The sequence below is a fragment of the Gopherus flavomarginatus genome, chromosome 10 (assembly GCF_025201925.1).
Source record: "Gopherus flavomarginatus isolate rGopFla2 chromosome 10, rGopFla2.mat.asm, whole genome shotgun sequence".
Taxonomy (NCBI): domain Eukaryota; kingdom Metazoa; phylum Chordata; order Testudines; family Testudinidae; genus Gopherus; species Gopherus flavomarginatus.
In genome coordinates, this window is record NC_066626.1 from 3,533,633 (window position 1) to 3,548,673 (window position 15,041).

Below are 15,041 nucleotides of genomic sequence, written 5' to 3' on the forward strand. Positions count from 1 at the left end.
AAGAACTGTATCTGCGGGTTTCAGAAGCAGTGAAATTTAATGCCCTGGTTTACAAGCTAAATTGAGATTCCAGAATTTTTTTCCAAATGAAGAACTAGAGAGAAGGGTCACTTAGAGGGTCGCAGTGAGCCTCTGAAGCTAGCGAAATCTGCAAGGAAACGCGGGACCCATGGAGACAAGGACAGAGCTTTGTCACAGTATATATCTAGGAACAAAGAATGTAGTCCATACTTACAGGATGGGGGACTGGGAAGCAGTGACTTTAAAAAAGATTTGAGCATTGTGGTAGATAATCACCTGAACATGCGTTCCTAGTGCGATGCTGTGGCCAAAAGAGCTAATGTGATTCTGGGATGTATAAATAGGGGAATCTCAAATAGGAGCAGACAGGTTATTTTCCCTTTCTATTTGGCACTGATGTAACTGCTGCTGGAATACTGTGTCCAGCTGCGGTGCACACAATTCAAGAAAGATTCTGATGAATTGGAAAGGGTTTAGATAAGAGTTGTAAGATCAACAAAAGGATTAGAAAAAGATGGTTACTCACCTTTGTAACTGTTGTTCTTTGAGATGTGTTGCTCATATCCATTCCAATTAGGTGTGTGCGCGCCGCGTGAACATCTGTCAGAAGATTTTTACCCTAGCAACACTCGGTGGGTAGGCTGGGCGCCCCCTGGCATGGCGCCACTAGGGCACCAAATATATACCCCTGCCGACCCGTCCACTCCTCAGTTCCTTCTTGCCGGCTACTCCGATAGTGGGGAAGGAGGGCGTGTTTTGGAATGGATATGAGCAACACATCTCCAAGAACAACAGTTACAAAGGTGAGTAACGGTCTTTTCTTCTTCGAGTGCTTGCTCATATCCATTTCAATTAGGTGAATCCCAAGCCTTACCTAGGCGGTGGGGTCGGAGTGAGATACTGCAGCATGTAGAACCGCAGAGCCGAAGGCTGCGTCCTCTCTGGATTGTTGCCCCAGGGCATAATGGGAAGTGAAGGTATGTACTGAAGACCAAGAAGCTGCTTGACATATCTCCTGGATGAGTACTCGAGCTAGGAAGGCGGCTGATGAGGCCTGAGCCCTGGTATGGAAGGTGGTCTTACCATGGCAGGCTTGCCTGTCGATTGAATAACCCGCACCGGCAGTGCCGGGGGTTGAGGCAGGGCGGGCTCCGTTAATGCAATAAGTTCCCTCGTCGTAGCAAATGTCTCTGGCGTAGTGGGAACGGGAAGCTCTACCGAGGCATGCGCCGGGGAGCTGTCATGCACCGGACTCGATGGCTCTTGCACGGCTGGAATCAACGGTGCAGAGATTGTCGGTGCTGCGGCAGTTAGTGGTGCTGGGCGGCTTGACTTAGATTGCTGCTCAGACTGCAATGCAGATAGTGGGGCCGCAGGAGCTTTAAGCTTCTTGGCACGCGGGGAGAGGGAGTGGTGCCGGGCCGGTTTCTGGGCCGGTGACAGCTGGTGCCGAGCTGTCTTTGCGGTGCCGGCACTCTCCGGTGCCGATGAGGCACTTCTCCCCGGCACAGACTGTCCGGCAGCCGGTACCGAAGGTGGAGAAGTGAGTGCTGCCTCCATTAGGAGCTGCTTAAGGCGAAAGTCCCGCTCCTTTTTCGTCCGAAGCTTGAAAAATTTGCAGATCCGGCACTTGTCTGCAAGGTGGGATTCCCCCAAGCACTTGAGGCAGGAGTCGTGGGGGTCTCCCGTGGGCATCGGCCGACAGCAGGCCGAGCACGGTTTGAAACCCGGTGAGCCAGGCATGGGCCTGGGCACCGGGAGAGGGAAAGGGCTAATCCCCGACCCTCTGAATTATATACACTAACTACGTTTACAAAAATCTATTAACAACAACTACAGAGAATAAACTATATACATAATAAGTATTAGAACGAGCGAAAAGCTAGGGAGGTGGAGATCAGCTAAGCTGCGCTCCACTGTTTCAACGACCGACACGGGTGGTAAGAAGGAACTGAGGAGCGGATGGGTCGGCAGGGGTATAGATTCGGTGCCATAGCGGCGCCACGCTAGGGGGTGCCTAGCCGATCCACCGAGTGTTGCTAGGGTAAAAATCTTCTGACGGACGTGCACGCGGCGCACACACACCTAATTGGAATGGATATGAGCAAGCACTCGAAGAAGAAACCTGCCTTACAGTGATAGACTCAAGGAGTTCAATCTATTTATCTTAAAGAGAAGGTTAAGGGGAGACTTGATCATAGTTTATAAATAGCTACATGGGGAACAAATATTTAATAATGGGCTCTTCAGTCTCGCAGAGAAAGGTATTACATGATCCAATGGTTGGAAGTTGAAACTAGACAAATTCAAAATGGAAAAAAAATGTAAATTTAATTGAGAGAGTAACCATCATTGGAACAATTTACCAACGGTGTGAGGGATTGTGGGCCTTGAACCCGGGCCCATGGGTCCCCAGGCAGTGCTCAAGCCACGACCGGGAACGAGCAGCTCACCTGAGTAACCAGAATCATAGAATATCAGGGCAAGAAGTCACCTCAGGAGGTCATCTAGTCCAACTCCCTGCTCAAAGCAGGACCAATTCCCAACTAAATCATCCCAGCCAGGGCTTTGTCAAGCCTGACCTTAAAAACCTCTAAGGAAGGAGATTCCACCACCTCCCTAGGGAACCCATTCCAGTGCTTCACCACTCTCTGAGTGAAAAAGTTTTTCCTAATATCCAACCTAAACCTTCCCCACTGCAAATTGAGACCATTACTACTTGTTCTGTCATTGGGTACCACTGAGAATAGTCTAGAGCCATCCTCTTTGGAACCTTCTTTCAAGTAGTTGAAAGCAGCTATCAAATCCCCCCTCATCCTTCTCTTCTGCAGACTAAACAATCCCAGTTCCCTCAGCCTCTCCTCGTAAGTCATGTGCTCCAGCCCCCTAATCATTTTTGTTGCCCTCCGCTGGACTCTTTCCAATTTTTCCACATCCTTCTTGTAGTGTGGGGCCCCAAACTAGACACACTACTCCAGATGAGGCCTCACCAATGTCGAATAGAGAGGAATGATCACATCCCTCGATTTGCTGGCAATGCCTCTACTTATACAGCCCAAAATGCCATTAGCCTTCTTGGAAACAAGGGCACACTGTTAATTCATATCCAGCTTCTTGTCCACTGTAACCCCTAGGTCCTTTTCTGCAGAACTGCTACATAGCCATTCAGTCCCTAGTCTGTAACAGTGCATGGGATTCTTCCATCCTAAGTGTAGGACTCTGCACTTGTCCTTGTTGAACCTCATCAGGTTTCTTTTGGCCCAGTCCTCTAATTTGTCTAGGTCCCTCTGTATCCTATCCCTACCCTCCAGCCTATCTACCACTCCTCCAAGTTTAGAGAAGGGAACCAGCGAAGTGGTAGCTCACAGAGAAGGTCCTGCTCTTGGGGGAAACATCCAGCACACCCAATAGGCTGAGGAGCTCGACATAAACCAGGAAGTAACACAGGAAGTTGAACAAGCAACTAGAGGAATCCATGGCTGGCTGCTACTATGTGGCTGGCTCTTGCTTACTTGACTCCTGAGCCCTGCATTCCTGCCTGTTCCTGGTCCCTGCTTTATCTCAAACTCTGATCTACTGCCAGTTCCTACTTTCCTGTCTTTCTCCAGGTCTCTGTTCCTATGCCTTACCCCTGACACTGTCTCAGGCTCTGACCCCTGAGCTGACCACTAAGATTAACTCCTGCCCAACTGCTAGACCTGACCACCTACCTTCCGGTCACAGATAATGGTCATGGTGGATTCTCCATCACTGACAATTTTAAAATCAAGATTGGATGATTTTCTAAAAGATCAGCTACAGGAATTATTTTGGGGAAGTTTATGGCTTGTGTTATACAGAAGGTCAGACCAGATGATCACAGTGGTCTTTCTGCCATTGGGACCTATGAATCTATTAATCTTATTCTAAATTACTCTCAGGTTGACTGGCAGGACTCATGCAAAAAATAATCAGTAATGACCTTGTCACAGAGCTGACATTATAAGTCAATGGTTAACTATTCCCCACCAGACCTGGTTGAAGGTGGATCCTACAGTGGGCACCTTTAAACTGTATACCATTCTGAAATATTCTACCAGTTCTAGCTGAAAGTCTATTAGAGAGATGAGGACTACTACTAGAAATGGTAGAATCTCTCATAATGGAAGAAACGTTTTTAAGTACTTCGCAACTGTATCTCAAGCATTATTCAAAGACACTAATATTTGTTTATTAACAAATGGCTCCTGCTTTGCCATTTTTCAGCTCAAATAGGGTGGTAGGTACAGTTGCCCAATGTTGAATAGAATGAAAATCATCACGACATAGAAACTTATGGCCTGCTTCCTCTGAGTGCATCTTTTAGCCATAAGATTACTAGCAGCTGGTTGAGTCATATGTTTAGCTAAAAATATGACTCAGCCAGCTGCTAGTAATGCCATTCCATTCAATGAGGTCATGATGCCATCAGTGGCAAGAAATGCTCAAAATTAGTTTTACACAGTTGGGAAGGGTTGAATTTATCTGGAGGCTGAGGTACTTAAATCCCTTTGGGACATTAGGGAAGAGGATTTAGCTACTTTGTATGAAACCTTCATGTCAGTAGTGAGAATCATGCCTCAAAACTTGGACACCTTCATCTTGAAACCGTAATGAAAATTATAATCCTTTGAGATGTAAAAGAATTGAAATAGCCACTGTAGAACTAGTATGGAAGAAGAGCGTTCAAAGCTAATTTGTTCTTTTCTTTTCTATCAGTTTTAATCTTATGGCTAAAAGATGCACTGGTAGAACTCACCAATGGAAAAGGTTCTAATAGGAACCATCAAATTAAATTTAACACTTGTTGATAGAATTACATGGACTTGAGAGCTACTTGGATCCCATCATGATTTTGGTTAACAACTGGCATCTTTAATGGAAAATGAGACAAAAACTGAAATATCTCCTCAATGTCTCTCTCTGCTCCTACTCCTTAACAATCCTGATCTCAAAAGATCTAGCCATACAAAAGTGCTCATAGTAGACTGAATCAAATGTAATAGAACAAAATTAACCTAGTTTTATACCAGGAAAAATACAGGAACATGGAGAAGATGGTGAAATTCATGCACAAAACCGTTCCTCTCACCTCTTTCCTCACATATGCCATTATGCTTACTGTGTATGGTATAAAAATAATGAAGAGTCTGGCGGCACCTTAAAGACTAACAGATTTATTTGGGCATAAGCTTTCATGGGTAAAAAATCCACTTCTTCAGATGCATGGAGTGAAAATTACAGATGCAGGCATAAATATACTGACACATGAAGAGAAAGGAGTTACCTTCAAGTGGAGAACCAGTGTTGATAGGGCCAATTCAATCAGGGTGGATGTGGTCCACTCCCAATAATTGATGAGGAGGTGTCAATACCAAGAGAGGGAAAATTGCTTTTGTAGTGAGCCGACCACTCCCAGTCCCTACTCAAGCCCAAATTAATGGTGTTAAATTTGCAAATTGATTGTAGCTTCGCAATTTCTCTTTGAAGTCTGTTTCTGAAGTTTTTTTTGTTGAAGGAGGGCTACTTTTAAATCTGTTATAGAATGTCCACGGAGATTAAAGTGTTCCTCTATTGGCTTTTTTATGTTACCATTCCTAATCTCTGATTTGTGTCCGTTTATTCTTTTACGTAGAGACTGTCTAGTCTGGTCAATGTACATGCCAGAGGGGCATTGCTGGCACATGATAGCATATATCACATTAGTAGATGTGCATGTGAATGAGCCCCTGTCAGGGTTCCCTCTCCAATCTGGGGACCCAGTTTAGATTAAAAACTCTTGTACCTTGGATTAGGTAATGCTGTCACCAACAAGTGATTAGACAAAACTCAGGGAAAGAACCAGCTGGAGTTCCTACTGCCCCCTAATATCCCCCCAATCCCTACACCCCCTTTCCTGGGGAGGCTTGAGAATAAACAACATGAGCACAAACCAACTTTGGACTTTTTTAGGACACTAAAAAATCCAAACTTTATTAGAAAGAAACATGGTAAAAGAAGCACCTCTGTAAAATTAGAATGGAAGATAATCTCACAGGGCAATCAGCTTCAAAACACAAGAGAATTTCCCTCTGGGCATAACTTTAAAGTTACAAAAAGAAAACCAGGAATACACCTCTCTCTCAGCACAGATAAAATCACAAGCCAAAATAAAAAACACTCCCTTCCTATTTCTTACTAATTCTAACTGAGTTGGATTGCTTGCTTTCTTGATCTGTCTCCAGCAAGTACCCAGAAAAGACAAAACAAATCCCACCCCCACCCCAATTTGAAAGTATCTTGTACCCTTATTGGTCCTCTTGACCAGGTGCCAGCTAGGATACCTGTGCTTCTTAACCCTTTACAGGTAAAAGGATTTTGTGCCTCTGGCCAGGACGGATTTTATAGTACTGTATACAGGAAGGTTGTTACCCTTCCCTTTATATTTATGACAGCCCCTGATGGTATGGCTCATGTGGTTGGGTCCTCTGATGGTGTCGCTAGAGTAGATATGGGGACAGAGTAGATAACGGGGTTTGTTACAGGGATTGGTTCCTGGGTTAGTGTTTCTGTGATGTGGTGTGTAGTTGCTGGTGAGTATTTGCTTCAGGTTGGGGGCTGTCTGTAAGCGAGGACTGGCCTGCCTCCCAAGGTCTGTGAGAGTGAGGGATTGTTTTCCAGCATAGGTTGTAGATTGCTGATGATGTGCTGGAGAGGTTTTAGCTGGGGGCTGTACATGATGGCCAGTGGTGTTCTGTTATTTTCCATGTTGGACCTGTCCTGTAGTAGGTGACTTCTGGGTACCTGTCTCGCTCTGTCAATGTTTTTCCTCACTTCCCCAGGTGGGCATTGTAGTTTTAAGAATGCTTGATAAAGATCTTGTAGGTGTTTGTATCTGTCAGAGGGATTGGAGCAAATTTGGTTGTATCTTAGGGCTTGGCTGTAGACAATGGATCGTGTGATGTGTCTTGGATGGAAGCTGGAGGCATGAAGGTAAGTATAGCAGTCAGTAGGTTTCCAGTATATGGTGGTGTTTATATGACCATGACTTATCTGCACTGTAGTGTCCAGGAAGTGGATCTCTTGTGTGGACTGGTCCAGGCGGAGGCTGATAGTGGGGTGGAAATTGTTGAAATCCAGGTGGAATTCCTCAAGGGCCTCCTTCCCATGGGTCCATATGATGAAGATGTCATCAATGTAGCGCAAGTAGAGGAGGGGCACTAGGGGACGAGAGCTGAGGAAGCGTTTTGCTAAGTCAGCCATAAAAATGTTGGCATACTGTGGGGCTATGTGGGTACCCATAGCAGTACTGCTGACTTGAAAGTATAAGTTGACCCCAAATCTGAAATGGTTGTGGGTTAGGACAAAGTCACAAAGTTCAGCCAGCAGGTGTGCTGTGGCCTCATCAGGGATACTGTTCCTGACAGCTTGTAGTCCATCCTCGTGTGGAATAATGATGTAAAGAGGTAGAGTAGCAGATAGAATAACCCTGGTCAGGGCTCTGGGGGTGTGTCTGTGTAGATCTGTTCCTGTGCTATAGCAGGGAGTTTCTTGAGCAGATTGTGTAGTTTCTTTTGGTAGTCCTTGGTATTCCTCCTTCATGTGTCAATATTTTTATGCCTGCATCTGTAATTTTCACTCCATGCATCTGAAGAAGTGAGTTTTTATCCATGAAAGCTTATGTCCAAATAAATGTTAGCCTTTAATGTGCCACCGGACTCCTCGTTGTTTTTGTGGATACAGACTAACACGGCTAACCCTCTGACACCCACTTATTCTTGCAAACATAGAACTGCCTGCTCACACAGCATAGGAAAAAAATGCTAATATTTAATTTGCCTGCATAAGTAAAAAGTCATACAACTGAATTTGAGGAGGCAGACTAAAATTGGTATTAAAAGATTCATAGCCCTTAAGACATACTCTATTTCTAATTCCATTAGAGAAATCCAAATTAAACCCTATCTAGAGCTACTTCCTCCTTGGTTGGGTCTAAGCAATTAACCTAGGCTTGTGTCCTTTTCCTGGAAGGGCTGCAGTTAGTAAAGGTTCTTGATGTTCGTGTACAGGCTACTCTCAAAGAGAGGTTCTGTTATTTTGCCACACCTATGCCTAGTATCCAGCTTCTCTACACCCTCTTTGTGTTTGGTAACAGCCCCTCTGTGGGCCTCTAATCATGGCTTCTAGAAATTAATGAAAATTTACCGCTCTCCTCTTTATTCTGAGAATATCAGGGCACAAACACCACAACGGAAGTGGAAAAGCTGAATAAGCACAGACAAAAATATCACAGTATTGACTCCATTCCATGAGTCTTCTAAGGCCAAGTGGATCACCAACATTCTCCCACATTTAGGTAGAAATCTGAGCAGTCTCATTCCCCCCTCCCCTCCTTACTTCCATCTATAAAAGCAAGCAGAGTTCATTCCTCCCATTTGGGGTCTGATTCTTTCACTTGTAGATGGGTATTAGGTTGTTTCTCCTGCTCCTCCTGGTGATTGCTAATACTTATCTCTGAAAATCTGTATGTTTGTTAGTGTTCCATCGTTTTTATAATCACAGAACTAGTAATGTTAAAACTGGTATTCCTTATACTAACATTTATTTTCTTTGGCCTTTCCCTCTTTCTGCTTCTCTTGTGATAAAACTTGTTTGAAACTATGAAATTAGAAACTCTTTTCCAGCTACACAGGATGACAGCAGTTTATTTATATGTCAGAGTAATGCACAAAAAATATAATGGAACTAGCTGACAAAAATATTGTTCTAAAGTTCTATGGTGTACAGAACAATAAGTACCAAATAGAGTGACAGCTGTCATACTAATTTATTATACATGATTTGCATTAAAATTCTCATGCTGCAGGGCTTTACAAAAACAACCATTTAAATGATTGAAAAGAGTGACTAAGAACACTGCGAGCGGAGACTATATTAGATGCAGTAAGGAGTTAGAATATAATTGGACACTCCATCTATAAACTAGCTTTTTAGGCAAAACCTTTGCAAGAAAAAACATGTGTATGTTAGTCCCAAACTTTTTCTTAATCTTCCATATGTCACGAAAATGGTGCACTGAAAACATGAAGGACCGATATCCATATATTTTCACAGACATAGTCTTTAAACAGATCTTAACTAAAGAGAAAACAGGACACCCAGAGAGGATTTCCCAAAGCTTGCTATAAATGTTGGAGGAACAGGATGCATTTGGAAACACAAATAGCATCTAAGTCAAAGTCTTCCACAACAGCAGAACAGATACAGATTTATTGTACAATTGCTCTGGCTAGTGTTTACCTGTAGCGTTTAAATTTCAAAGTAGATTGGTCTGCTCCTATTTAAAGTTTTGTCATATGAGCCAATACTAAACGAAGTGCTGTTCTTCTCTGAGAAATGACTGAAAAAACAGCATAGGATGTTTAATATTTATTCTCTCTCTGATTTACATAATAAAGATTTTCTTTTTAATTTCTGCCAGACTTGCAAACTCAACCCCGGACTCCAAGTCAAGCTAAAATTTTCCTTCTCATGTAGTATCTTCTGTAATAAAAGTTTAACAAGTTATATGAAGCTCTCAGTCACACCTGGGTAACCCCTTTAACCTTCAGTGGGTTTGCAAGGGTGTAACTGATTGGAACTTAGTAAAGAGTTCTATTGCTGAGAACAAGGAATACAACCCACTCACACTCTCTTCTCTATGCTGGGTCATGCAGTACTAATAGGAGCAAGAATAAATAATGCAAAACAAATCAGGTAAAGTTAGGTCTTCTCTTCTGTCTGCTCTTGCCTTAATTGTGCCAGAAAAATGAATCCAGAAGCCCTGTGGGTATGAGTGTGATGTCCAGGAGGACCAAACTTAGATTTTTCAACAAAACATGCAAACTGTAGGAGTGAACCAAAGATCCAACTTGATTTACTGGACTTGTGCTAACCCAATACCAATCATGTGTGCAACCTTGGGACATTTCATCCTAAGAGAGCTGTAGTTCAACTCTATTAAGACAACATTCCCCATCTTGACACTTCAGATTATTTTGGCTCCAAATGGGGAAGCTAACTGAAGCACAATTACCTTACTATATATAGGAGTTAATAGTATTGGAATACTGTAATGGCACTATACTTAAAACAAATGTCTCACTTATGATCAGACCATATAAATAAATGCATGCCAGTAAAGGCACTACAATTCACTAGTGGAGGGGGCAGTCTAGGGTGACCAGATGCCCTGATTTTATAGGGACAGTCCCGATATTTTTATATAGGTGTCTATTGCTTCCCACTCCAACCCAATTTTTCACACTTGCTATCTGGTCATCCTAGGGCAGTCCACTGCAGGTGAACAGCAATTGAAGTATGGTAGCTAATCAGAGCACAGAGATTAACATATTTGCAACATGGTTACTGTAAAACAATCATAACATGATTATGAAAATCACTGCACATTTTTGGCTGGTGGTTGTTGGCCAATCAGAGAGCATGGATTTGCATGGTATATACAGTTAGAAAAATAGCCATGTAGGCTGGCAGTTTTCAAAAGAAGCTGAAGTGAGTTCTGTACACAACTCCTTTGTTCAAATGCACCTCTGCTTTTAGACTCAGGGTTTACAGCCAGAAGGGACAACCAGATCATTTAGTCTGACCACCACTGTATCACAGGCCATCACCACCAAACTGAGACCAAAGTTTTACAGCCCACAGGAAGCTAGACTATTATGCGCCACAGGAGGGATCGAGGTGCAACAGAGCTTGAGATGATTGAGTGAAACATACCCAGTTACAACCCATCTACACCCCATCCTGGACAACGATCCCACACTTTCACAGGCCTTGGGTGGCAGGCCAGTCCTTGCTCACAGACAACCTGCCAACCTGAAACATATTCTCACCAGTAACTGCACACCGCACCATAATAACTCTAGCTCAGGAACCAATCCATGCAACAAACCTCGATGCCAACTCTGCCCACATATCTACACCAGCGACACCATCACAGGACCTAACCAGATCAGCCACACCATCACTGGTTCATTCACCTGCACATCCACCAATGTAATATACGCCATCATATGCCAGCAATGCCCCTCTGCTATGTACATCGGCCAAACTGGACAGTCTCTACGGAAAAGGATAAATGGACACAAATCAGACATTAGGAATGGCAATATACAAAAACCTGGAGGAGAGCACTTCAACCTCCCTGGCCACACTATAGCAGACCTTAAGGTGGCCATCCTGCAGCAAAAAAAACTTCAGGACCAGACTTCAAAGAGAAACTGCTGAGCTTCAGTTCATCTGCAAATTTGACACCATCAGCTCAGGATTGAACAAAGACTATGAATGGCTTGCCAACTGCAGAACCAGTTTCTCCTCTCTTGGTTTTCACACCTCAACTGCTAGAACAGAGCCTCATCCTCCCTGATTGAACTGACCTCGATATCTCTAGCTTGCTTGCTAGCATATATATACCTCCCCCTGGAAATTTCCACTACATGCATCTGAGGAAGTGGGTATTCACCCACGAAAGCTCATGCTCCAAAACATCTGTTAGTCTATAAGGTGCCACAGGATTCTTTGCTGCATACCCAGTTAATTTTTGGCAAATGATCTGAGCCCACATGCTGCAGAGGAAGGCAAAACACCTTCAAGATCACTGATGTCAGGGAGAATTCCTTCCTGATACCACACCTGGCAATCAGTTAAGACCCTGAGCATGTGAACAATAACCAGCTAGCCAAGCACCTCAAGCACCCATCTGAGAGCCCTGGCCCTCCTTGTCTAATGTCCCATCTGCAGATGTGGTCAACTCTGACACTTCACTGGAAGAAGATATATGACATGGGGGAAGAAAAATCCCTTCCCGACCTCTGCAGATAGCCTGGTGAAATCCTGAAGCATGAGCTTTCCCCCTCATTTCCTCTCCCCTCAAAAAAAATCAAAAAGAGCGCTTTAAATAGGGATGTTCCAAATTAAATCGGTAATTTTCAAGTTCCCTATTTAAAAGGTAATTTAAAGACATAGCACTGTGTGCTCAGTCCTTCCCAGCATGGCTGTTAGTGAAATCGAGGGGAGCTCATCAGGGTGTGTTTACTCAGAGCTTTATGCTGTTGAGGTTAGAAGCCAACACTCCATGTTGGCTGTAGGCATAAGATGTGGAGTTGATGAAAGCAGCCAAACAGAACAGATATTTGAATAATGTATAGCTGAGAAATAACTGGCCCCTCAATCAAAGCACAGGGAAGAGCACAGCTGAGAAACAACTACACACAGGTGTGAGCCAGTAACTGTGCTGTAAATCCTCATGCTTTGACTGGCAGAGATGATTATTTTTTGCAAAATATCATACACACAACAAAAAAGCCCCTAAAATAGTATTAAGAAATATGCATTTTTCTCATTCAATGAAACACTTATTGATCGAAGAAGACAAATCTGTTTTAATTTTGCACTTGTGAGGATGACAAACTCATGAATTTTACGTAAATTATGCTTCCATGTGAAGTTTTTATAATTCTTAATAAAAAATTTCTGCCTGGTCAAACTAAACATTACTGAAATTCTAACACTTTCATTAATTCTACAGTGCTATAGAGGTAGAGGTTTAAAAAAAAAAAAGAAGGATTACACGTTAAAAACATCACCCATGATTTTAGTTAACATTTACTCCTTTTACAAAAGGACAGACTGCCACAGTAAAGATATTTAGGGTGCAAGACAGAACATTAATATTGGATTTACCTGTTTTTCGGAGTGGAAAGTCATCTTTGGAATCGTACATCCCCAGGACAGGGTGATTGTAGGTGCCCGATATTCCACTTTGTGGGGGAGAACTCTGGTCAAGAGAACTGTGCTGAGTTTTCCTATATGGGAAGGAGTAGAAAGAGAAAGTGGAAACTTTACAAAAGTTATGTGTAAGAGAAGATTAATCTATACTATCTTCTCTGTTTATATTAAATGATCCTGTACTGACATTCAAAGCAGAGAATGCCCATTACTGACAATGAGAGTTAACCCTGGACAATGTGTTCAGAGAAAAAGGAGGTTACTCAACTTCTGAAGTAACTAGAGTTCTTTGAGACATGTCCCCCTGTAGGTGCTCAACTTCAGGCGTGCACCTCTGCCTTTGCTCAAAGATTTCTGGTAGCAGTGCCCTACACATCCTCATGCCCTGCAACGAGGCTATAAAGGGCTGCATGGGTGAACCACTCTGAGTTTCTTCCCACAGAAAAACTCTGAGTCAGAGGGCAAGGAGGGCAGCTAGAGGAACACCTATAGGGGGACACATCTGGAAGAACTCCAGTTACTGCACAAGGTGAGTAACCTCTCCTTCTTCGAGTAGTGCCCCTGCAGGTGCTCCATTTCAGGTGACTTCTGAGTAGTAACCCCTTTAAGAAGATGGGCGATTCAGAACAGAGTCCAGCACTAAGGAGAGAACTATGTTACCGAACGGCACGCACCACGGTCTACACTACAGCTTTCAGCAACTGGGACTTTCTTGAGCAGGGCTAGAGATCATGACTGTGATCTAGTAGAACATGCAGTAACTCACAGGGGAGGCTGAGCATCAGCCAAGCCATACCAGGTAATAATACATCCAGAGATCTACTTAGACAGTCTCTGCATGGAGACAGTAGATCCTCCAGACCTATCTGCAATAGAAATAAAGTCTAGGGAAGCTCTGGAACGGTCTGGTTCTGTCCAAGTAAAAGGCTAATGTCCTTTTAACAACTAGTACATGGAAGATGGCTTCCGGTGTAGTCTGGTGTGGCTTAGGAAAGAAAACTGAAAGGAGAATAGATGCTAAGTGAACCTCGATGGAACTCGTATAGACCTGATGTCTTCAATTCCAACAGGTAATCTAAGATTGTGGAAAGACAACTGAATAGGTGAAAGGTGACGGCAGTTACACCAAAGATGATACCTTCTCCATTTCTGAAGGTAAGTGTGTCTTGTAGGGTCCTTGCTGCTATTTAACAGCACATGTTTTACTTCTGATGAACGGAATGCTTCTAGTCCCAAGAAACATTGAGGAACTATGCTTGGCGTTGCAGAATGTTCAGACTGGAGAGAAGTCTACCACCTGCATTCTGATTCAACAGTCAAGAACTGATGAGGAGCCTCCACAGAGGATGAGAGGAGAGTCTGATGAGGTAAGGAAACCAAACTTATCTTGGCTAGGCTGGTGCAATCCAAGTGACCCCGGCTTGGTCTGACTTGATCTTGCTAAGAACCTTTAAAAGCAATGGAGTTGGTAGATATGCATACCACCAAAAAAAAAAAAAAAAAAAAAAAAAAAAAAAAAAAAATTCTTGTCCATGTAATGGGAAAGGTGTCTCCTAGAGGTTCTGGATTGAGTTATCCTTTGGAACAGAATATTCTGCAGTTTGTGTTGGCTGCAGTGATTAAAAAAGTCAACATCTGGAAACCCCAGCTAGGAATATTTATTTAAAGACTAAAGAGTCCAATTCACATTTGTAATTTAGGGAAAACAGTCTGCTGAGGTAGTATGCCATAGTGTTTTGTCTACGTGGGACATAAAAAACTGAAATGGCCATCTCACTAGCTATGCACCAATTCCAAAGCTTTATCACTTTGCAGAGTGAGGGGGAATGCGCTCCACCCTGACTACTGATATATACACAACCTATGTTGTCTGTGATGATCTTGAATGTTTTTGATTAGGGGAAGAAAGTGGAGGCAAGCATTTCTGACAGTCCTTAACTCCAGCAGATTGACATGCAAGTCTTGGTTTTGCTTTGACCTTTTGCCTTGGGCTGTGTGAGGACTCATATGTGCTCACCCTCCCAAGAGGGAACTGTCTGATATTATCATGACCATAAGATGATTCTGGATTAATGGGATTCCTGCACAAACCTTGAAAGGATCCTTCCACTAGGTGAGTGACTGCAGGACCCAACTGGTTATGGACACCTGTTTGTTCAGACTGTTTGTGTTGGGCACAAACTGTCCTGAGCCACCTTTGGAGACATCAACAATGTAATCTGGTGTTCTGTGTTACC

At 43.3% G+C, this 15,041-nt stretch overlaps 1 protein-coding gene across 8 annotated transcripts in view; it reads right to left on the reverse strand.

Annotated features, from left to right (window-relative positions):
- The window catches only part of HDAC4 (histone deacetylase 4), a 428,143-nt gene that overhangs the window by 142,730 nt on the left and 270,372 nt on the right, over positions 1 to 15,041 (reverse strand). For all 8 annotated transcript variants that reach the window (XM_050969402.1, XM_050969401.1, XM_050969399.1 and 5 more), the window contains one exon: positions 12,760 to 12,881. In XM_050969402.1, the coding sequence (XP_050825359.1) occupies positions 12,760 to 12,881 (122 nt within the window). The remainder of the gene's footprint in view (positions 1 to 12,759; positions 12,882 to 15,041) is intronic.